This window comes from Dreissena polymorpha, chromosome 7 (genome assembly GCF_020536995.1).
Source record: "Dreissena polymorpha isolate Duluth1 chromosome 7, UMN_Dpol_1.0, whole genome shotgun sequence".
NCBI lineage: Eukaryota > Metazoa > Mollusca > Bivalvia > Myida > Dreissenidae > Dreissena > Dreissena polymorpha.
In genome coordinates this window covers 8540828-8565992 of record NC_068361.1, presented here as the reverse complement: position 1 = coordinate 8565992, position 25165 = coordinate 8540828, and the positions used below count along the sequence as shown (strand labels likewise).

The window sequence follows — 25165 nt, the reverse complement described above, 5'->3', positions numbered from 1 at the left end:
TTTTCAATATTGAAGATAGCAACTTGATATATGGCATGCATGTGCATCTCACGAAGCTGCACATTTTGAGTGGTGAAAGGTGGAGGTCAAGGTCATCCTTCAAGGTCAAATGTCTAATATATGGCGTCTGTCCGTCCGTCCAAAAACTTTAACATTTGCCATAACTTTTTCACTATTGAAGATAGCAACTTGATATTTGGCATGCATGTGTATCTCATGGAGCTGAACATTTTGAGTGGTGAAAGGTAAAGGTCAAGGTCATACTTCAAGGTCAAATGTCAAATTTAGGCGTCTGTCAGTCCAAAAACTTTAACATTTCCCATAACTTATTCAATATTGAAGATAGCAACTTGATATTTGGCATGCATGTGTATCTCATGAAGCTGCACATTTTGAGTGGTGGAAGTTCAAGGTCAAGGTCATCCTTCAAGGTCAAAGGTAAATAAAAAAAATCAAAGCGGCGTTCTCATGAAGCTGCACATTTTGAGTGGTGGAAGTTCAAGTTCAAGGTCATCCGTCAAGGTCAAAGGTAAAAAAAAAAAAAAAAAATTATTCAAAGCGTTGTTCTCACAAAGCTGCACATTTTGAGTGGTGGAAGTTCAAGGTCAAGGTCATCCTTCAAGGTCAAAGGTAAAAAAAAAAGTCAAAGCGGCGCAATAGGGGGCATTGTGTTTCTGACGAACTAGATACTGTTATAGAAGTACCATTGGAATAAATTGAGCCGCTTTCTATGAATACTGGGCTTAATGCATGTGCATTAAGTGTTGTCAAAGATGAGCCTGTGCAGTCTGCACACTCTAATCAGGGACGACACTTTCCATCAGGGACGACACTTTCCATCTTGACTGGATTTTAGAAGAGACTTCCTTTATAGGACAAATTCCTACCTTCCTTTAAAGGACACATTCCATGCAAGCGGAAAATGTTATCTCTTATTAGCCTGTGTTGACTGCACAGGCTAATCTTAGATAACTCTTTGAGCACACGCATTAAGCCCAGTTTTCCCAGAATGCAGCTAAATTATGCAAGAAACAATGTTCATTTATTGAATATCACAAATAGAGACACTTGGTAATGTTATTGCTATCACAAACTTTAGACAAACGTTCTATTGTTCAGTTTAACGGTGATATACAAGTAAACTAATTGATAATATTGCACATAAACTTCAATATGATTGACATTTGGTTTAGTATATATTTGGGTTGCCTGTAAGGACTTGTTCATTTTCAAGTGAAATGTCTTGTGTGTTTATGTATTCATACTACCTCTATACCCTAGTAGGGAGGGGGTATATTTTAGTTACTTTGTCTGTTGGTTTGTTCATCAGTCAGTCAGCATAAAAAAGTTATTGTGGAGCAAACTACTTACAAATTTCTCAACCACTTCATAACAAATGAATTATAACTTCAGATATGTCATCACCATGAAGGGTGGATGGCAAGACACTTTTTATGTTCCCCAATCTATACTGGGGGAAATATTGTTTTTTCCCTGTCTGTTTGTTGGTTTGTTTGTTGGTTTGTTTGCGTCAAACTTTAACATTGGCCATAACATTTGCAATATTGAAGATAGCAACTTGATATTTGGCATGCATGTGTATCTCATGGAGCTGCACATTTTGAGTGGTGAAAGGTCAAGGTTATCCTTCAAGGTCAAAGCTCAAATATATGGGGGGCATAGTGTTCCACAAACACATCTTGTTTTCAACCCTAGGAACCCACACATTTTGGAGTTATTGGTCCTACAGACAAAGCAGTGCATGGTATTACTCACCTTTGTGACAGCTCTCAAGCAACTAACCATAATGGGCCTACTTTTGAGCCTTGTCCTTTGAATACTGGGCTTATTGCAGATGCATACAGTGTCATACCACATAAGCCTGTGCAGTCCACTTTTATGGTATTTCTATTTCAAGAAGTCTTTTCTTAGCGAAAATCCAGTTGAGGCGGCAAGTGTCGTCTCAGATTGGGACGATTCTTTAGACATATGCATTAAGCAAAGTTTTTCCAGAACGAGGCATCTTTTTCTAGGATCAACACACCATCATGAGATCCTGGGCCATCAAAGACTTCGCCCCAGAGTGTCCACAGTATGTCCAGATCTTCAGACCAGAGAACAAGTTTCACGTCAAATTTGCAGGTGAGAATGAATGAGATTATTATATTTCTCAGTCATTAACAGCAACACCTTCTTTAACCCTTTCAGTGCTGGAACCAAGTTTTGAAGGCCTTTGCAAACAGTTTGGATCCAGATGAGACGCCACAGAACGTGGCGTCTCATCAGGATCCAAACTGTTTGCTATTTTGATAGTGGTCTTTGAAAAAAAGTGAAGAAAATGCTGATTTTAGAAATTCAGCAGACGACATTTTAGCAGACGACAAATTTCCCAGCATGCAAAGGGTTAATTATTATTTTGTTCACCTAATCATTTAAGCTTGATAGGATTAAAAGCCTAAGGCTATTGTAAACACTCTCGACTCTTAGTATACTTGGTATCTTTGGGTAAAATCTAAAGAACGCTACCAAAGTAGGGGACTGAAATCCAGGCCGCTAGGGGGACACCAAAACCACTATGCCACGGCTAAATCTAAGTAGAAATTCTAAATATGGAACTAAAACTGACAGCAAACATGTTCTCATTATCATTCAATGAAATGATTCAGCATGCATGTCTGTTGGGAAAAAAATTCAGTAAGTTGAATAAACATGGGAAAATGATAGCAGAGATTCCATTGGGCCATAAATTTATTTTGTGAACAAATCAGAAAAGTTGTAAATATATCAAAATTCTTTAAATCAGTGGCTTGTTTTTAGCTCAGTTGTTGTTGAGTTCAGGTGAGACTTAAGGCCATTATGGCCCTCTTATTTAATTTGGATTGCTTTGTTTTAAGTTAGGAATTTTTATATATTTTTTTCAGGATTTCAGATAGAAAATATTGATTTTATTGAGATAACTGTATTTGGATTGTTCACTTTATTTCAACTGAATTTCATTCAAGGCTTTTAGAGTATTGACTTACCAGATGCAGAGGTGGCATTGTTACAAACTAATGAGCCTAGTTCAGGGAAAACAGGGCTGAATGCATCTGTGTAAAGTGTTGCTTTAGATTAGCCCATGCAGACCACACAGGCTAATCAGTGACAACACTGCGGACTGGGACGACACTTTATGCACATGCATTAAACACCAGAGAAGCAGTATAAAAGGCCACAAACTTACAAAATGTCTACTTTTCAGTTGTACACTGGTGTGTAAACAGCAGAAAACAAAAATGATTATTTTCAAAATATTTAAGTTTGTATTTAATATTTTCCGATGAAATTTGGCAAACATATACTTTAGTATACAAACAATATGTATGTGTAATTTGGTGGTTGTAAGTTATATAGTTACTGACTTACAGAAAAAAGTTTTTGTTGTCTGCTTGAAATTCAAATTTCCCTGTAAATGCTAAGCACCGCCCACTTGAAAGGTTTTGAATTTTTCTCAGCCAATAGCTAGCGGATGACTCAAATCAAGTTAACTAGTAAACACAGATTCAACACTATACCAAATTGCTGTCTGCTCAAACATGTGTTTCTGTTTATAAACACTCTAATGTTATCAGCAAATCACTGGCAGATAAACCCAGCCCACTAGTTAATGTAGGTTAACATTTTACCACCGCAAAATCAAGCAAGTGAGATCCGGCTTTTAAGCCCAGTTTGCCCCATAGCAAGGCTCTAGCAATGAATTCTCTTTTTTCGACAAATTTTCCAGAGCACGTGGTCTGCGTGGATGAGTTCAAGTATGCGCTGCTCGCCAACAACTGCCTGTGTCCTGCCACCTCCACCCTGGTCACATTGTTGCTGCACACGTCAAGGGGACAGTATGTGACATAATTTGATTGTATTTGAGCCAGGCTGTCAGAAAACAGGGCTTAATGCCTTTTTGTCAAGTATTGTCCCAGTTCAGAGTAAGCAGTCCTCAGAGGCTAATATATAATAACTTTTTCAGCCTCGATTTTGTTTAGAAGGGACTTTCTTTTACTCGAAAATCAATAAAGCAAAAAAAAGTTGTCCCTGATTAGCCTGTGAGGACTGCAAAGGCTATTCTGGGACGATACTTTACAGACATGCATTAAGCCTGGTTTTCTCAGAGCGCAGCTCATCTGTTTTGTGTTTTCAGTTTTATGATGCGTTTTATTGTTCATGTAAAGGGAGACAATATTTCATGAAGGCTTGCAGTGGTGAAAGTATGCAATTTGTCTCCCTTTTTTCAACAGATTAAAATAGCATTATTACAATGAAAACAAACAAATCTTATTTTACTCTATTGATTATTTATTAATGTTGAGCTCAATAAGTTTGTTCTAATAAAACTTATGCTAAATTTGAATCTGGGCCATGTGCATCCAAAAACCAGGTCACTATATTGGTCAAATCTTCAAAGAAACTTGTGTCTACTATTTAGGCTGCAGTAATGACTATCTTGATAAAACCTGGTCATATTCTTTATTTAGACAACATATTGACCATTTTGAATCTGACTCACATGCATCCAAAAACTATGTCAGCTCACTATAATTATGGTCAAATGTAAGGAGTATCTTGCTACCACTCTAGAGGCCACATGTATGACTCAATCTTGGTCAACTTCTCTGATTTTTTTCTGGACAATATCTAGTTTGAGTTTAAATCTGTAGCACATGTGTCCCAAAACTAGGCCACTAAGTTAAATCTGTGAGAAACTTTGTTACAACTCTAGAGGTTACATACAACTCTAGAGGCCACATACAACTCTAGGGGCCACATACAACTCTAGAGGACACATACAACTCTAGAGGCCACATGTGTGGTTCAATCTTAAGCCAAGTTTAATTCTTGATCACATTCATACTAAAACATTCATGTCACTTGGTAACATCTCAGAAAAACCATTCAACAACTTTAGAAGCCACATTTATGTGTAAATCTTGATAAAACATAGTGAGAATGTTATTAGCTCACTTAAGCTCATAGTGCTTATGGGGGATTTTTTACGATACCATTTTGTCAGACCTCTGTCAGTTAGAGTGTACATGAACATTTTTGTTGAAAGACTTCTCCCCTTGAACGGCTTGGCAGATTTTAATAAAACTTAAAAGGAATGATTTTTGGGTGACCCTATATAAAAGTTAACCATATCGTTTTGGTCCATTCCATATGTAGGTCAATGGAGCTAAAAATATATATATTTAAAAATAATGAGATTTAACCTTCAAAAATCTTTTCTCAAATTGTCAGGGCCAGGGCTTTAAAAGTTGGTGTTGAACATTGTCAAGTGGTCCTCAAATGTACTTTTTCAAGTCATGCCCCTGTGGTAAAAAATAGCCACGCCCCATCTTTCATTGCAAAATTACTTTTAAATCTTCTTCTCTAAAACAACAAGAACAGAGTTGTAATATTTGGCATGAACTATTTTTTGGTCCTTTACCAAGTTTGTTCAAATCAATGTCCAAAGGTAAAATGGGGTTTAAAGTGAAAAATTGTATGTATAAAAAAAAAAAAAGAACATGAGGTTTAGTATTCAGCATGTAACAATGTATGGTGATCCTCGACCAAGTCTGTTCAAATCAAACACCTGGAGTGGACATTGGCTCAGTCCTGGGGGTAACTTGTTTTCTTATATTAAGTGAAAACTTGAAAAACCACCCCTTAAATAGTAAAACCCAAGGATAAGTATTGAAAATGGTTTTGGTCGGGTGAAAAATATTGCCACCAGCGGTCGCAAATTTTCTTTATCTGGAGTGAAACCCTTTTAAACATTCGAAATGTCACATTTTTTGGTCCAATCTTCATAATACTTTTATAAACCTCTGTCAAGTTCCAAAAATTGTTAAAGAACAAAATTTACTCATAACAGTTTAGTTCCCTGAAGTCTCATTAGAGAAACCAAGGGCCAATTGCCCTCTTCACTCTTGACAATATCAAACCCATCTTTAAGTATGGGTCTAATGTAGGACAAAAAACTAATCCACCAGGGCAAGTCTTTGACAGTTGTTAAATCTTGAACTCAGGTAAGCCATTAAGGCTTATCATAGCTTTCTTGTATCAATTCAAATGTCCATCAAAACACTAAATAATATATAAATATAGTTTGAAGGAGAGGGTCATAGATAATATTACACCATGAGTAGATTGATGTGAACAGAAATTATGTGAAGTGATGTGAACTGAAGTGATGTGAACTGAAGGGATGTGAACCAATGCTGACGTGAGAGGTTGTCATCACTTTTATATAACTTGCGTGTACCTAGTTTTAATACCTGATGAAGGCATTTGCCAACAATGCCTGCCATCTTGCAGGTTTTTTTTTTCAAAGATAAAAAGCTTAAGTGAAAACACAAATGACTTTGGTCCTGAGAAACCTTTGCCTGATACATGTGCATTAAGTGCTGTCCAGATCAGCCCGTGCAGTCTGCACAGGCTAATCAGGGACAATACTTTCCGTGCAGTCTGCACAGGCTAATCAGGGACAATACTTTCCGTGCGGTCTGCACAGGCTAATCAGGGACAATACTTTCCGTGCAGTCTGCACAGGCTAATCAGGGACAATACTTTCCGTGCGGTCTGCACAGGCTAATCAGGGACAATACTTTCCGTGCGGTCTGCACAGGCTAATCAGGGACAATACTTTCCGTGCAGTCTGCACAGGCTAATCAGGGACAATACTTTCCGTGCAGTCTGCACAGGCTAATCAGGGACAATACTTTCCGTGCAGTCTGCACAGGCTAATCAGGGACAATACTTTCCATGCAGTCTGCACAGGCTAATCAGGGACAATACTTTCCGTGCAGTCTGCACAGGCTAATCAGGGACAATACTTTCCGTGCAGTCTGCACAGGCTAATCAGGGACAATACTTTCCGTGCAGTCTGCACAGGCTAATCAGGGACAATACTTTCCATGCAGTCTGCACAGGCTAATCAGGGACAATACTTTCCGTGCAGTCTGCACAGGCTAATCAGGGACAATACTTTCCGCTTATACAGAATTTTTGCTTAAAGGAAGTCTCATCTAAACGAAATTCCAGGCAGAACGTGTCCTCCCTGATTAGCCTCTGGGGAGTACATGCATGCCTTAACCCTTTGCATGCTGGGAAATTTGTTGTCTGCTAAAATGTCGTCTGCTGAATTTCTAAAATTAGCATTTTCTTTGATTTTTTTCAAAGAATGCTATCAGAATAGCAAACAGTTTGGATCCTGATAAGACGCCACATTCTGTGGCGTCTCATCTGGATCCAAACTGTTTGCAAAGGCTTTCAAAATTCGGTTCCAGCACTGAAAGAGTTAAACCTGGTATTCTTAGAAAGAGGCTCAAAAATGCACTAAATTTCAGGGAAGGTCAGACGTCTTCTGAGGAATGGCAGAGGTTGTATGGGCGTTGCTCGGGTAACGAGATTTACCACGTGAGATTGGGCGAGAGCAAGTTCTTCGGGGAGTACCTCGGGAAAAGCTTCACTTATGCCTCGTTCCATGCTCATAGAAAGTAAGCTGAAATCATTGTATTCATAAAGCAATAGTTGACAATTTTGTTGGAAGCTACAAAAACATAATTAGTGTTAATTTGTGATATATACATTCCATGTTAATAGAAAGTCAGCTGAAATCGTTTTTAGCCTTGAGTGTTAGTTGACAATTTAATTGGAAGTTTGAATATTTTATTTTATATGCTTTCCTGTGGTTTATAGAGAAATATCAGTGAAATGAAACTGGTATTTCACTGTTTTTTTAAACAGAGAAAATTACAGTGAAAAACATCATTCATTGTTTTACTGTGAAATGATGGCATTTTTTTGATGAAATGACATCATAATTCCAGTGAAATTATCCAGTTCAACTCTTACAATGTACATTAACGTTGAAAAAAAGCATTAAATAAAAAGAAAATTTGTTGGATTCGATGAAATATCGATTTTAATTCACTCATGATCATAAAAAATACATATTTTCACTTGTGGCTGTGCCACTCGTGACAATATTATTTTATATGATCACTTGTGAAATAAAATCGATATTCCATCGAATCCAACAAATATCCTCCAATTACTATTCTAGTTTTGGGAGTTTAAAATAGCGTGTTTAAGTTTACTTAAACTTATTTATCTAAGCTCATTTGCATCAAAAGACTAAGGCTTAATTAAAAGCTCTCGAGCTGTTTCCTAGGTAGGACCAGTTCTTGATGTCCTTGGAGGAGATCTAAAGAATGCTTCCACAGTAAGGGCTAAAACATGTGACCTCCTGGTTGCTTGGAAGATTCTATATCCACGACACCCTGGTAGCCTCAAAATCATTGTAATCATAAAGTGTTGCCTGGCAATGTCATACATGCCAGAATTTTTTAGGTCCAAAGCGGGACATTCCATAAAAAATTGTCGGGACATTCCACCAAAAAGCAGGACACCTAAAACGATCTATCATTCCACCGTTACTGTAGTCAGTATAGTACTAACAAAAACTCCTGATACTTTTATTCAAGACATAAAACATCTGATATGAAGCATGAAATCTAAAACATAACAATAACATTTTTATTAAATAAGACAATAGCAAACAACAAAGATAATATTCATTTTTTTAGAGTACAAAATCTGGAACATTACGACAACAATACTCATTATATTACTTTCAATGGCAAACATTAACGCAGGGGAGGCTATCCAGTACACTGAAAGTACGGGTTACAGTAAACTATCTACCGAACAGTTACATCAGTTTGACACGGAATGCGCGGCCGTACACATTTCCGAGGTAGGTTTTTGGTGGAAGCAAACCGTCTTTGTGTTCATTTTAACTGCCAACAACCCCTCAACCGTTTTATGGCCCAGATTTTCCTTTCTTCTTTCTGATTTTTTTTCAGTGCGCTGAAACAACGTTCTGGATCTGCCTTTGAGTGACGGATTGACATCGCAGTTTGTTACTTATCAATTGTCGCCGCTTAATTGAATTAGGGTCAAACTGTCATGCATAGCACCTCGTTGTTTTTAGCTTAATTGGAGTAGGGTCAAACTGTCATGCATAGCACCTCGTTGTTTTTATTACAATTACGCCCAATTACACTAGACAGGATGGGTATCACTTATTGGACTGTTTGTTGCGATTTTGGTATATTGCACATTCGGATTATCCCGCTATTTTGGAACTAAACATTGAATGTGAAAGACTCATTATTGACGTAGAGTTAATTTTACAAAACAATTATTTTGTAAACCGTTTCAAACAAAGACAAAAACAAACACATTTTCAACATTTATTACATTATAATACAACTATCGATAGCAATAAGTGACCACTATCTTGAAGACCACCATGGTGTGAATGCCTGATAAATTCAATAATTAGCCGATAAATCGCTGATAAGGTGTCATAAATAAAAAACACTGGTACACACGAGAAAGTAGAATCGGATTGTTAATTGGGGGCAATAAAGGGATAAGCGGTGGTAAGTGTTAGCGAAACAGAGCTTGAATAGCGAATTTTATTGGGAACCTTATAATAGACCTTACATCGTTTTTTTACGAATGTCGGGACAAATCGTCTCATATCGGGACGCCGGGACAAAGGGCCCAAAAGCGGGACTGTCCCGCCGAGATCGGGACGTCTCGCATGTATGGGCAATATCAAACTAGAAATGGCGCGGCAGAGGCCGACGCGTATCCCCACGCCGAATGTTTGACCTAGGTGTGCCCCAGGGTTGGTAATGGGGCCATGCATAGCTGAGATTGACCGTATTGTCATAAGAGAAGTTCATCATCAATTAGAAGTGAATTGGTGTAGAAATGAAGAAGTTATAGTAAAAGGCAATTTTGGGTGGGTGTGACATATGTGGGCAGGGCGCCCCAGGGTTGGTAATTGTGCCATGCATAGTTGAGATTGACCGTATTGTCATAAGAGAGGTTCAGTATCAATTTGAAGTGAATCGGTGTAGAAATGAAGAAATTATAGTAAAAGGCAATTTTGGGTGGGTGTGGTCTATGTGGGCGGGGCGCCCCAGGGTTGGTAATGGGGCCATGCATAGTTGAGATTGACTGTATTGTCATAAGAGAAGTTCAATATCAATTTGAAGTGAATCGGTGTAGAAATGAAGAAATTATAGCAAAGGCAATTTTGGGTGGGTGTGGTCTATGTGGGCGGGGCCCCAGGGTTGGTTATGGGGCCATGCATAGTTGAGATTGACCCTAATGTCATAAGAGAAGTTCAGTATCAATTTGAAGTGAATCCGTGTAGAAATGAAAAAATTATAGTAAATGGAATTTTTTGGTGGGTGTGGCCTATGTGGGCGGGCGCCCCAGGGTTGGGATTGGGGCCATGCATAGTTGAGATTGACCCTAATGTCATAACAAAAGTTCAGTATCAATTTGAAGTGAATCCGTGTAGAAATGAAAAAATTATAGTAAATGGAAATTTTTGGTGGGTGTGGCCTATGTGGGCGGGGCGCCCCAGGGTTGGGAATGGGGCCATGCATGGTTGAGATTGACCGTATTGTCATAGGTGAGGTCCAGTATCAATTTGAAGTGAATCGGTGTAGAAATAAAGAAGTAAATGTAAAATAACCTAAAAAAAATGAGTGATAATTTCTGACGCGGCCCCACCCCAACCCCTATAACTTTTGACCCAGGGGTCAGATCAAAATTCCAAATAGTGCAGGGTCGCACATATGCTCATAGCTACCATGTGTGTAAATTTCAAGGTTCTAGTGCTTTTAGTGTAGGAGGAGATAGTGGCCAGGACGGACGGACAGACAGACAGACGGACGGACGGACGGACGGCGGAGATCACCACAATATCCCCACCTTTTTTTCAAAAAGCGTGGGGATAACAAAATACCATAATCAACATATTTTTGTGAATCTAAAGAAAGGTATAGAATGACTGTGACAAAGCAACATAAGAGTGGGATGGGCGGGCAGAGAGTCAAACCTTGACTCCATGATTTATAGGCCAGCTCTCAACCAATTGAGCTATTCAGCCCATTTCAGATTATTATAGTCATTACTCTGTTATCTAACATTCCAATTTCGAAATCACTGTGTATTGTCTGATAAACATCAACAACTTATATATAACACAATATGCCAAATATGGTGTAAGCCTGGTATACTTCCAGAACCTATTATTATAAACATACTGAAGTGAATTTTTCTGACTCAACTTTAAGTTTTTTAGCTGACTGACACTCTCAATACTCAGCTGAATGGAAACTCATATGCCTCTTAACTCTTTCAGAGCTGGAACCGAATTTTAAAGGCCTTTGCAAACAGTTTGGATCCAGATGAGACGCCACAGAACGTGGCGTCTCATCATGGTTTAAACTGTTTGCTATTCTGATAGTATTCTTTGAAAAAAATCGAAGAAAATGGTTATTTTAGAAATTTAGAAGACGACATTTTAGCAGACAACAAATTTCCCAGCATGCAAAGGATTAACATTTCAGCTGATAAGTTAAACCCTGTCACAAGGAAGATTTGAATAATGTTTATGTACCCCACCACTATAGTGGGGGACATATTGCTTTTGCCCTGTCTGTTGGTTTGTTGCTTTGTTTGTGTGTTTTTTTGTGTGTGTGTTTTAATGGTTTGTTGCTTTGTTTTGTATATTTGTTTGTGTGTTTGTTTGCGTCAAACTTTAACATTTACCATAACTTTTGCAATATTGAAGATAGCAACTTCATATTTGGCATGCATGTGTATCTCATGAAGCTGCACATTTTGAGTGATGAAAGGTCAAGGTCATTGTTTTAGGTCAAAGGTAAAATATATGGGTTAACATCGCTTATTTAATGTACACTTTTGAAATAGTGAAGATAGCAATTTGATATTTGGCATGCATATGTATCTCGTGGACCTGCTCATTTTGATAGGTGAAACGTCAAGGTCATCCTTTAAGGTCAAAAGTCAAACATATGGGGACATAGTGTTTCACAAACACATCTTGTTTATGCCTGATAAATGACAGTTACTCACAAACACTTTTAGATATGGAGTCAGTCTAGTGGGCGTCCAGCAGAACTTGGGCCTCTATACAATTCAGCTCAACCTTGGTCCTCTCCACATCAGGCATTAATTCACAAACTGTTTTTTTCTATAAATCCTCTTTCTGGGAAAACTGGGATTAATGCAGTGTACTTGTCTGCACAGGTTAATACGGGATGACACTTTACGTTTTTATGGCCTGATTTACAACTGTTATTCGCAAACAATTTCAGATATGGAGTAAGTCTTGTGGGTGTCCAGCAGAACTCAGGCCTCTCTACTATCCAGCTCAACCCGGGTCCCCGGCACATCATGCGAGAGTCTGATCTCTGCTTTTACATGAATATCACTAAGGAAGAGAACTCTGCGTTCATCCTTGCTCACCCCAACCAGGATGACGCCAAACCCGATAAGAAGCAGGGGCCATCATCAGAGCAGACGTCGAAAGTCGCCAGTGTGATTGCGAGCGTCGGTACGTTTTGGTGGAAAACAGCTCTCTGTTGAACACACTAATATATGAAGTTGGAATTTGATGTCAATCTTGTGTTTTTATGCCCCCCTTCGAAGAAGAGGGGGTATATTGTTTTGCACATGTCAGTCAGTCGGTCGGTCGGTCCGTCCACCAGATGGTGTCCGGATGATATCTCAAGAACGCTTAGGCATAGGATCATTAAACTTAATAGGTACATTGATCATGACTGGCAGATGATTTTCAGGTCGCTAGGTCAAAGGTCAAGGTCACAGGGACTTGAAATAGTAAAATGGTTTCCAGATGATAACTCAAGAATGCTAACGCATAGGTTCATGAAACTTCATAGGTATATTGATCATGACTGGCAGATGCCCCTATTGATTTTCAGGTCTCTAGGTCAAAGGTCAAGGTCACATTGACTCGAAACAGTAAAATGGTTTCCGGATGATAACTCAAGAATGCTTATGCCTAGGATCATGAAATTTCATAGAAACATTGATCATGACTGGCAGATGATCCGTATTGATTTTCAGGTCACTAGGTCAAATGTCAAGGTCACAGTTACTCGAAACAGTAAAATGGTTTCCGGATGATAACTCAAGAATGCTAACGCATAGGTTCATGAAACTTCATAGGTACATTGATCATGACTGGCAGATGACCCCTACTGATTTTCAGGTCACTAGGTCAAGGTCACATTGACTCGAAACCGTAAAATGGTTTCCGGATGATAACTCAAGAATGCTTATGCCTAGGATCATGAAATTTCATAGAAACATTGATCATGACTGGCAGATGACCCCTATTGATTTTCAGGTCACTAGGTCAAAGGTCAAGGTCACAGCGGCAAAAAATTTATTCACACAATGGCTGCCACTACAACTGACAGCCCATATGGTTTACAAACAGGCCTTGTTTTAAGGATGCATTATATGCAGTTATTCCTTTTGTATTTATACACTTCCATATACTTGCATCATTTAAATTATTTTACTACAAAACTTGATGTTTAATAAGGAGGGTTTTTTTATCCTTAAAAAATGAAACCGTGTCCATGTGTGCATTAACACAGTTAGAAAATACATTTTAAATGAAAAAAAGGCAATCAAAGTTAATACAAAATCATTGAAAATATATTACTATCCTTGAAGTATTTATAGATTGGTACAAAAATACATTTAGAACATGAAATGAATAGTTTTGTTCATGAAAATTTCCAAAATGATGCCCATTCCAAGTTTGATGCAAATGAGGTTTGGCATCATTTCTATTCCCAGACAAACACAATTTTAGAGAAGGTATAGTTGAGTCTCTCTTTTGGGCAGTTTGTTGGTCAATTTGTTGGTCAGTTTGTTAGTCCAATGGTCAGTTGGTCAGTCTGCATCAAATGTTGTACATGTATAGAGGGAACTACTCCACTATTTTCAGGCAATCAAAAAGAAACTTGAAATAACTCTTCACCACTCAGATACGCACTTTAACACCATTAATGGAAGGGCCTTTGAAAATCAAAGTTGATTTGAGACCTTTCTTACTAGATTTAAGTTTTAAAGGCTTCATTTCCAAACCTCAGGTACTGGTGAGCAGCAAACAACATGAAACCCAAACAGACAGGGAGTTGCTTGCAGGCTGTTTTGGTTTTATGCAGGTTGCATGTATACATTTTCACTTTTATTGTGAGTGGGGAAAGGGATAAATCATCACGATGCAGCGAAGACATCTGAGCCATTATTTTAATCTCTAGTGATCTACCATTTCTGCCCTTGTCAATGGCTGACAAAGCAGTTGGGGTGGCATTATTATCCCCCGCCATAGGCGGAGGGATATTGTTTTGGCGTTGTCAGTCCGTCTTTCCGTCCGTCCGTCCGGCACTTTTGTGTCCGGAGCCATATCTTGGAAGTGTTTTGGTGGATTTCATTGAAACTTGGTATGAGTATATATATTGATAAGAGGATGATGCACACCAAATGGCATTGTACACCATCTGTTAATAACGAAGTTATGGCCCTTTGTATCTTGAAAAATGCTTTTTTAAGTGTCAAATATAACACTTTTTTTTCCAGAATATATTGGTGGGGAATATCAATTCAATGAATTCGCTTGTTGGTATTGTGACCAAGCACTCGTTTATATTTTTCCTTGGAAACAAAAAAAAAATTTATCTTCAAAAAACAGAACACCTTTTTTCAAGAGTTTGGTAAGTTTTTGGAAAAAAAAAGAAATATTGTGTGGGTTTTATGTCTCTGCATCCAAAAAAAACCATAGAATCAAGGAATGGCCCTGCAAAAAAAAGGTTGCTATGGTTGTACCGAGTTTGCTTGCAATAGGAAGAGATAACTTTAATGTATTTTGGGGATTTTAAGGTGTCATTAGAAAACATAGCAAATAATAAGTTTGTGTTGAATAAAGAGTAATTAATGTTTTAAGGCATAGAGCACTCAAAGTGAACGCCTTTTTCAATGATTTTGGAGAATGTAAAAATGCAAGATTTATTTCTCTGTAGTCAAAAAACTTATCATAGTGACATATTAATCCCATTATATTCTGCCTTTCATTTGAAAAGAAACTATATAAAGAGAAACATGGTAAATTTTCTTAAAATAACATGAAAAAAAAGAATGCTGTCGAAATAAACAATGTAGAAAAATAAAACTTGTTCTGGGAAATCTGGACTTAATGCATGTGCTTAAAGTGTTGTCATAAATTAGCCTGTGGAGTCTGCGCAGGCTTATTAGGGACAACACTTTTCAGTCTTACTCCAGTAAATATGCGCTCAATTTAGCTTAACTGGAGTTCCAATAATGTTGTATATATCCGCCCAATAATTGTTACAATTGTAATAACAGCATGGTAATAATGCAATGTTCACCTTAGGATGAAGCTCTGAATGCCTTATGACGTAAACATACTTATGGAATGGTTATATAAAAAAAGAGCTTTATTTGCAGTGCATTGTTCAACCTATGTGCATTCTTGTTACGCAGATTCTGGAAATTGATTTTGCTCCTGTTCTGGTCAAAACATGTGAAAATCAGAAGAAAATACAAATATGCGTCATGTTCCAGTAACTGACTTTTTTTAAATAAGGATAGTTATTTGTTAAATCAGTTTAATTTTATAAGTTTTAATTTAAATATTGTTTAGATGTTCTAGAGGTTTTGATTTAATTGTTTACTAATTTCATAAAAAGTATTTGCAAGTGAAAAACAAAAGTGCTTTCTTTATATTGATGTGTTTCTTATAAACAATATCATATGATTGTTTTATGTCTTAACATAAAACATTTTGGTTTATAACAATAAAGAAACAATACATACTGATAGTGCCACGTAGGTTTTCAGTCAGTATATACTATCTTTGAAGAGCATAATGAATAAAAAACACCACCAAAAGCACACATAGGGAAATGGCACATATGAACCATAAGTTTTATTAAAAATAAATTTAACAACAAAAACATATTTATCTCTCATAACTTGCAAATGGATCATTCCACACATTTTATCAGAGTATACAAAAAATAAAATAATTATACATCAACATAATAACTACACATGATAACAGTACATGACTGTATTACCTACATTCATCATACTGTTTGTTTCTTAAAAAAACATTTGTTTTGTAACCAACAACATTTAAAACAAAAGCTACAAACTATTGTTTGTTTGCCACTGCCTACCACAGGAAGCTGATTATAGATAAATCAATAGGCAAATCTGTTTGTTTTTTTGCAATTTACATCACTGCATGTTCAATTTTGAATGTATTGTCTATGAGACACAAGGCTGTTTAATTTTTGTTTGTCAATTTATAAGCAGGTGTCAAATTGATACAATTTATTTAATAACTCATCAAATCCTTCGTAAAAGATTTAATTATACTTCAAATTTTTTTTTGGAAGGGTGAAGGCCATCGGTAAGGTAGGACATAGCAAGCTAAGATATTTATGCCCCCCTTTGAAGAAGAGGGGGTATATTGCTTTGCACATGTCGGTCGGTCGGTCTGTCGGTCGGTCCGTCCACCAGGTGGTTTCCGGATGATAACTCAAGAAAGCTTAGGCCTAGGATCATGAAACTTCATAGGTACATTGGTCATGACTCGCAGATGACCCCTATTGATTTTGAGGTCACTAGGTTAAAGGTCAAGGTTACTGTGACCCGAAATAGTAAAATGGTTTCCGGATGATAATTTAAGAACGCTTATGCCTATGATCATGAAACGTGATAGGTAGATTGATCATGACGGGCAGATGACCCCTATTGATTTTTAGGTCACTAGGTCAAAGGTCAAGGTCATGGTGAACCAAAATAGTAAAATGGTTTCCGGATGATAACTCAAGAACGCTTATGCCTAGGATCATGAAACTTGATAGGTAGATTGACCATGACTCGCAGATGACCCCTATTGATTTTTTGGTCACTAGGTCAAAGGTCAAGGTCACGGTGACCCGAAATATTAAAATGGTTTCCGGATGATAACTCAAGAACGCTTATGCCTAGGATCATGAAACTTGATAGGTAGATTGATCATGACTTGCAGATGACCCCTATTGATTTTCATGGCACTAGGTCAAAGGTCAAGGTCACAGTGACAAAAAACATATTTACAAAATGGCTGTCACTACAACTGAGAGCCCATATTGGGGGGCATGCATGCATTACAAACAGCCCTTGTTTTATTGTTGATCTAATATGAAGCAAGACTAAAGAACTCATAATTATATAGTGGTTACCATATCAGGCTAGTTTTGTACAATATTTGCAGAATCAAAACAACACATTTTCAAAAGCTAAAATAATAACCAAAAGATAAAATGAATTACTATTTTTTTGTCTTATCTATACATAGACACATAAGATTAAATGTGCAATTCATAAAAAGTATATAACTAAAAAAACATGTTGATATCAATGTTTCTTTTTCCACTGGAAGAGCTACTGCAAATCCATAACTTTGATATTGTTACTTTCTAGTCCCACAATGATCTGGTGAGTATTCATGTTGTAGCAGACAGAAGCTGGAAGGCCATCATGATGTGATACCAGAGTTGCCAGTTTCTTTCTTCCCTCACGATCCACCTGTATGACAGTATGACCGTTGAATCCACAGATAATGACTTGTCCTGCAGGTGTGACATGTAAACCCTGTGGGTTTAGTAGTTCAGAGTCCATGAAGGTGGATAGCAGGGTGCCATCTGTTGCCAGAGTGATGAGCTTGTTTTGGGTTTCGTTGGTGACATAGATCCTGTCCCTAGCAGGACTCACTGCACACTTCCACACTGCAAAATATAAAACATGTTTTATATAAGTAGATCATAATTATAATGCACGCATTAACAACATTGGTCCCTTGGTCCCTATAAGCATTGTGCTCTTGAAAATAATTTACAAAATGTTTATTAATGTTAAAAAATACCAACAATATACCACAATTACTTCAAGTTTTTGGACACTTAAAATTTTTGGGACACCCCCATTTTAAGCCAAAATAATTATTGCTTAAGGTAAATTTTCTGACATACAGGTTTTGTCCTTAATTCATGACTTCATTTTTATGTTCCCCTTTTGAAGAAGAGGGGATATATTGTTTTGCACGTCGGTTGGTCTGTCAGTCGGTCCGTCCACCAGATGGTTTCTGGATGATAACTCCTGAACGCTTAGGCCCAGGATCATGAAACTTCATAGGTACATTGATCATGACTGGCAGATGGCCACTATTGATTTTCAGGTCACTAGGTCAAAGGTCAAGGTAACAGTTACTCAAAATAGTAGAATGGTTTCCGGATGATAACTCAAGAATGCTAGGCCTAGGATCATGAAACTTCAAATGTACATTTATCATGACTGGCAGATGACCCCTATTGATTTACAGGTCACTAGGTCAAATGTCAAGGTCACAGTGACTCGAAATAGTAAAATGGTTTCCGGATGATAACTCAAGAATGCTTGCGCCTAGGATCATGAAACTTCATAGGTACATTGATCATGACTGGCAGATGACCCCTATCAATTTTCAGGTCACTAGATCAAAGGTCAAGGTCACAGTGACTCGAAACAGTAAAATGGTTTCTGGATGATAACTCAAGAATGCTTAGTCCTAGGATCATGAAACTTTATAGGTACATTGATTATGACTGGCAGATGGCCCCTATTGATTTACAGGTCACTAGGTCAAAGGTCAAGGTCACAGTGACTTGTAACAGTAAAATGGTTTCCTGATGATAACTCAAGAACGCTAGGGCCTAGGATCATGAAACTTCATAGGTACATTGGTCATGGCTGGCAGATGACCCCTATTGATTTTCGGGTCACTAGGTCAAAGGTCAATGTCACATTGACTCGAAACAGTAAAATGGTTTCCGGTTGATAACTCAAGAATCATTAGGCCTAGGATCATGAAACTTCACAGGAACATTAACTGGCATATGACCCCTATTGATTTTCAGGTCACCAGGTTAAAGGTCAAGGTCACAATGGCTCGAAACAGTAAAATGGTTTCCGGATGTTAACTCAAGAAAGCTTAGGCCTAGGATCATGAAACTACATAGGTACATTGATCTTGACTAGCAGATGTATCCTATTGATTTTCAGGTCACTAGGTCAAAGGTCAAGGTCACAGTAACTTGAAACAGTAATATTTCAGGATGATAACTCAAGAATGCTTAGGCCTAGGATCATGAAACTTCATAGGTACAATGATCATGACTGGCAGATGACCTATATTGATTTTCAGGTCACTAGGTCAAAGGTGAAGGTCACAGTGACCTGAAGCAGTAAAATGGTTTCTAACGTATTCACACAATGGCTTCCACTACAACTGAAAGCCCATTTGGGGGGCTTGCATGTTTTACAAACAGCCCTTGTTTTATTAGAGGGCTCTTTATTTTCAAACTTCTGCATTTTTTGTCTCTTAATTTTGGACAGTTGTATTCTAAAAATATTGTTTGTATCTACATTTTGGTATACGAAAAGAAAAATTGAGTGTCCGCAAACTTAGAGTAATTACGGTAGATTATCTTTTACTTTTAAATAAAAAATTAAAAAAAACATTTACCTGTAAAAGAGCCACTTGCGTCCTCATACAGCTTTTTTACAAGTGATCCCGTCAGAGTGTAGTGGTAAATTGCAATGCCAGAGGTGACATACAGGGCTCCCTGATGGAAGGCAATACCACAGGCATTATGTGGTAACTGGACCTTCCTCCCATTCTTCAGCTTCTGATTGATCACAGAGATAAATTGCACAGCTTTATCAACAGTTACAGCCACCTCACTGGATGTGATTTGGCAAATGTCGAATGGAGGACCAGACACATCACAGTGACTGGAAACATCATAATGCTGGTTTAACATCTTCACTCTATTATTATGACGATCTGCAACAATAACCTGACCACCTGGCAGGCTACAAATGCCCATGATGTAACAAAACAAACCTTTGTCCTCTGATATGTTCACATTATACTGGGTCTTCCTCTTCACATGTAATACCTGGTCTGGATTAATCGCCAGTGAGAGAGACTCCATACTGTCTATGATCCTTCCAAGACTTGTCTGTTGAGAAAGGTACTGCTCAATACTAATGTTTGCCTTGAATATTATTAAACTCTTCACCTTCACAGGGTTCTCCTTCAAATATGACTCAGACTCTTGTATTTTGTCCTGACATTTTATGCTGGTTATGAACTCCATTTCTTTCTTGTTCTTATCATGAAGGCCCTGTACAGCTTCACCAAGTTGTTGAAGTTCGTCCTTCAGTCTGCCACAGTTGTCAACATCTTTCTTTAGAGAAGTTAGCAATATTGTCCTAATCTCATCCAGCTCTTTCAGGGTTGTAATTTCTAGTTTATCCAAAGCAGCATTTAATTTCTCACGCAGCTCTCTGATTTCTTGTACTTTTTCAATATATGATCCCTCTATGGACTGAATGCTGGCCTCTTGTGTTTTTGTTAACTTAGTTAGTTCAGCAAGAATTGCTTGAATTTTGCTTGACAACTGCTGCATATCCACTGACAGCTGGCTGACTGATTCAGAAATAAGAGACAGATTGGTGCACTGTCTGAAATAGCACCATGAATCATTAATATCAAATATCATTTTGACAAGATAATAAAATATATCAAGGTAAAATAATACATTAAAAAAGGGTTGAATTGATAACATTTCAAAGCAGGCTGGGTAATTTTTTACCACAGTTTTAGTCTAATTTAGTATAGGGTAGTCTCAACTTAAGATTATGCATTACAAACCATTAATGCCCCATTTTTCAACCATGTCTTCTCTCAAAAATGAACTAAAATATTATACTTTCAACATTTTAACATGTTTAAGAACAACTCTTAAAATGCTTTAAACCATTGGACAGTAATATTTGCACTATTGGGAGGTTTAATATCGACCTACATTTTAGCACAGCTGATCAGCACACAGTGAGCTATTGTGATCACCCAGGTGTGTCTTGTGTCGTTAAACCTGGCATCAACTTTAAGCTTGTTATCGCACTGCACTTCAAAAGGCCACATTTTTTACCCAACCTTGATGAAACTTGCTTAGAATGATCATCTTGAAAATATATAGACTGAGTTCTAATCATGTGTCTAAAGACTTGGTCAAAACGTGAAATTTTAACTATTGATTTTCCTAATAATTAGGTAAGCGCTTCAGGGCCATGATTGCCTTCTTGTTTAAATTTTTTATCACTTTAAACTACATGTTTCTTAATTACCAAGTATCACTTACCTGTGATTCAGTAAAACACAATCAGAGCAGCACAGCTGACTGTGGTCCTGGCAGAACATTTTCAGTTTCTTGTTATTGTGAATATCACATATCAGTAGCAAATCCTCTATGGTTTTTGCTAGAGGCCATTTATTTGTTTCTCCTCTTCCATATTTCAAATGGTTTACAAATAATTGATCATGAAGATGAAGGCATTTTGTGCAAAAACACTTTTTACAAGTTTCACAAAAATATTCAGCATTTGTTTCAAAATTTTTACTTTCACAAGTGCTGCATGAATAATCCTTCACTAAATCTGAACTTTTATCAACTGAATTTACAGAACTTGCCATTTTCAAGATTGTTTAAACAGTCCTCTGTTTAAAAGGTGGTCTAATCACAAATATTTTGAATCCTATTATAAAATGAAAGGAGTGTTATCAAAACTAGATTTTAAGTATTGAATAAAGACAGTAATTTTAGTGAGTATAATACACTGCAACTCCAATATATCGCGGTTGAAGGGGTCCAAAGATCGCGACCGTGATATATCCGGCGCGCGATATAAATTGTCAGTTTATGTATGCATGTATATGTATACATTAGCATCATTATGCAATCTCAAAACACGCTTTTTACCAACCTTATTCAAGTTTGTGTTATATCCATATGTCATTAATTGGTATAACACAAAACATTATTCCATGTGAGTATTTTCAAATGGGTATAATTAAATTTGTAATCCGAAAAACATTGCCGAGTTTTATTGTTCAAGAAAGCATGCACAAATTAGACCCATGTACAAAATGACGTCATTCATTTCTCATGAAAAGCATGCACAGCATGGGGTTTAATAGTAGAGCATTGTGACTAACTGATCTATATTGTATACTGTATCTAACGCACACAGATTGTTGAGATAGGTCAGTATTGACTTGTGACATTTACTGTTATAATTGTGTACACCTTCATGTGTGCACTGGTGCGTTTCGGCAGTTCAAAGCAAATTCAATAGAGAATTGTTACACCCGAAATGACCTGTCATGTTTGACAAATGGGTCTTTTGTTTATCGCAGTACACAGGTGTTAATGTGATGTACAATGTAAGCAAACAATCTGGTCAAAACTGGATTATGACTATTGGATTAAAGTTGGTGAAAAAAAGGGAAAAATACTTGCTTGAAACGGATTTTAATGCATCAAATTCTCAGATAAAAACATTTTATTTAAGGATTATGCTCGTCAGATATTTGGGAGCCATAGCCGATTCGCGATATATTGGACAACGCGATATAACGGACCGTGATATATTGGAGTTGCAGTGTACTCCACGTTCTAAACTTCAAACTGATAAAGGGTGAAATCTGTTGCCTGTTTAAACCCACAACGCACTTCAGATACACAGGTAGTACAGAGTCCATAGGCAGGTAACATAACAATCTTGTATGTAGGTTAACACTATCTTTTAACAGAGGTATAAACCATTTTCTGAAAATGGGATAAAACTTGATACATGTATTCAGTTAAAGGGACTTGTTCACAGATTAAAGTTTAAAAGAAGAAATACCTTTAAACATATATAAGGATTATATCCTCAGACATTGAAATTATGGTAGAAAATTTACTTGTCTAATAAGGTTATTAAAATTGAAAACAAAAGTTTAATTATGGTTGTCAGGGATCAAGCAACTGGTCGAAGTGGGCGATTATATTGCTGCGGCTTCCCTTTAATCGCCTGGATCAAAAGCACCGACAATAATCACTTCGCCATAAAATCTGGCATTGATCATATCCGCATTGCTATCAAGTTAGTGGCTTCTGTTTATTACCGAATACACTCCAAAATCAATCAACTGACCGAATCGACGAAACTCCGCTCTCTGGCATAGTAAATTACCTATTGAAAATTGATAAGCAACCATTCACAGCACTCATCATACGGGTATTTGGCAGGAATCTCTCTTGACCAATCAGAGCGTTGGTAACAAACTCCATTTCGGCTAATAGAAAACATGACACCGGGCGAATCACATTGTAAATTGATGTCAATTATCGCAATTAGTGTCCCCAAAACAATGTGGATTAAAAGAATGTCGGTCTCTATGTATAAATTGGTATCTGTTCTTAGTAGACAGGTATGTATATTTTATGCACCTGGCCTGTATTGTCCATTTTTCAAACCGTGAAAACTTGCTTTTTGCGAGTAGTAGATGCCTTAAAATGGTCCCGGACGCGAAAAGATGAGTTGATGCCGACGAAAACTGCGAACAATAAACGTATGTCCCCAATTATGATGATTCTTCATACTCATTATCTTGGTCATGATCATTCCGTATGAAGAACTCGGACTGGAAACACAAAATTGCATCTGCTTAATCTGAAATGTCTCTAACGAGTTGGTTACAGGGCGATTTGCCCAAACCAAGTTCTACGAAACGTAAATTGTGTGAGATTGACTCTGAATCTAATTTGTCTGACACACATAAAAGAGTTTTTCTAAACCACTGAACCAGGCATCTTTTGACTGGTATGTTAAAGATAGTAAGGGACTGTGGCACTGTCAGTTTTAAAAATTATACCAGGGGAGTGCACATCATATGTGTCGTCACATGCCTTATTATCAGTGTATTTCTTCACCATCGAAATACATCTTATGTTAATATTTGATTTACACGCAATTTTCTTTACACACAATAAGTGTCACACTTTCATAGCAGCGTCATGCGAAAATGGGTCTTATGCATTTCGACCAGCGTATCTTAAGCTCAACCTGTGCATTTTCGCAGTCTGGTCCGAGGCGATGCTGTTCGCTATAAAATCACCCAATGTGTGATGGTCTCATTATGTATCTCCTGACCAGACTGAGAGATACGCAGGCTGAGTGGGCTATACATATGATGGGCGCATATGGAATAATACCCATTTTCACATGACAAAGGTCATTAAAAATCTCAAAGCATATTGTAAATGGCACATTTAAGCACAATTCTTTTCAATACAAAATTGAATTATAAAATAAGAAAACTTGTAAATAAGGAAAGCCTATCCAGGTGTTTAGGAACGATTTCTAGACCTGCTGACCGAGTACCGCAAACATTAATTTTCCTCTTATCGTGACACTATACTATATGTTTGTTTTCTCATCTTGAAAGCAAAACTGTGTTTATCAATAGTTAATTAATATATATTCCTTGGACGATTTAGTGAACAAACATGTTAATCAGGTACGACAATTTCCGAGTGCAATAGATTGTCGTTGCGAAGAGACCTCCTTTAACCCTTTGCATGCTGGGAAATTTGTCGTCTGCTAAAATGTCGTCTGCTGAATTTCTAAAATTAGCATTTTCTTCAATTTTTTTCAAAGAATACTATCAGAATAACAAACAGTTTGGATCCAGATGAGACGCCACGTTCTGTGGCGTCTCATCTGGATCCAAACTGTTTGCAAAGGCCTTCGAAATTCAGTTCCCGCACTGAAAGAGTTAAAGTCCTTGAAAAAAGTGTTTACTTTAACTAGAGCCACGTCTGGTATATTTGACCTTTTTGCCTATATGTCTCCTAGAGTAACTCCGTATCTGAAACAGTTTGTGAATTACTGCTGTGTATCAATATATTGTGTGAGGTAATTCTTGTAACGAAACACACCTGTTTTAGCTAGACTCTCTAGATTGTCAGGGCAACAATTAAAAACATATTTTTTAAGAATCAGTTTTTGTCATACCTATATACAATGTACATAGCTATGTTACACTCGAAATGTTTAACCATGCTCCACCTATTTTTGCTATGATATTTACTTGAATTCAAAGCAACATTAATACGTTGGCAAACGCTACAACACATGTATATACAATTATCTCAAGCGAAAAATGCAAAGGGTGTCATTTTTTTTTAGTGGCGAATAGTATTTGATATTTTTTAACAGTATATTTTTTTCTGCTCAAAATATGTTTAAACATCAGCTGAAAGGTTGAGAGGCA

General features: G+C 37.3%; 3 protein-coding genes across 3 annotated transcripts in view; 1 reads left to right on the top strand and 2 right to left on the bottom strand.

Annotated features, from left to right (window-relative positions):
- The window catches only part of LOC127838638 (potassium channel subfamily T member 2-like), a 149648-nt gene that overhangs the window by 96067 nt on the left and 28416 nt on the right, over positions 1 to 25165 (top strand). The window contains exons 12-15 of the mRNA XM_052366492.1: positions 2034 to 2142; positions 3764 to 3872; positions 7362 to 7511; positions 12228 to 12466. Coding sequence (XP_052222452.1) covers positions 2034 to 2142; positions 3764 to 3872; positions 7362 to 7511; positions 12228 to 12466 — 607 coding nt within the window. The remainder of the gene's footprint in view (positions 1 to 2033; positions 2143 to 3763; positions 3873 to 7361; positions 7512 to 12227; positions 12467 to 25165) is intronic.
- The window catches only part of LOC127838647 (uncharacterized), a 337890-nt gene continuing 328590 nt past the window's right edge, over positions 15866 to 25165 (bottom strand). The window contains exon 3 of the mRNA XM_052366504.1: positions 15866 to 16046. The gene's annotated coding sequence lies outside the window, so the exon portion shown is untranslated. The remainder of the gene's footprint in view (positions 16047 to 25165) is intronic.
- On the bottom strand, positions 17279 to 21674 carry LOC127838644 (uncharacterized). Its single transcript, XM_052366499.1, has 3 exons — positions 21207 to 21674; positions 19523 to 20526; positions 17279 to 17747 (listed from the first exon to the last, which is right to left on the bottom strand). The coding sequence occupies exons 1-3, from the start codon at positions 21536 to 21538 to the stop codon at positions 17404 to 17406; spliced, it is 1680 nt and encodes a 559-aa protein (XP_052222459.1). The 5' UTR covers positions 21539 to 21674; the 3' UTR covers positions 17279 to 17403.

Excerpts from the sequence above, each read along its gene's own strand:
- LOC127838644 (XM_052366499.1), bottom strand. The coding sequence starts at position 21,538 with ATGGCAAGTTCTGTAAATTCAGTTGATAAAAGTTCAGATTTAGTGAAG. Across the intron at positions 20,527-21,206 it reads TGTGTTTTACTGAATCACAG|ACAGTGCACCAATCTGTCTC; the intron begins GTAAGTGATACT and ends GTGCTATTTCAG. Across the intron at positions 17,748-19,522 it reads CGCAAGTGGCTCTTTTACAG|TGTGGAAGTGTGCAGTGAGT; the intron begins GTAAATGTTTTT and ends TATATTTTGCAG.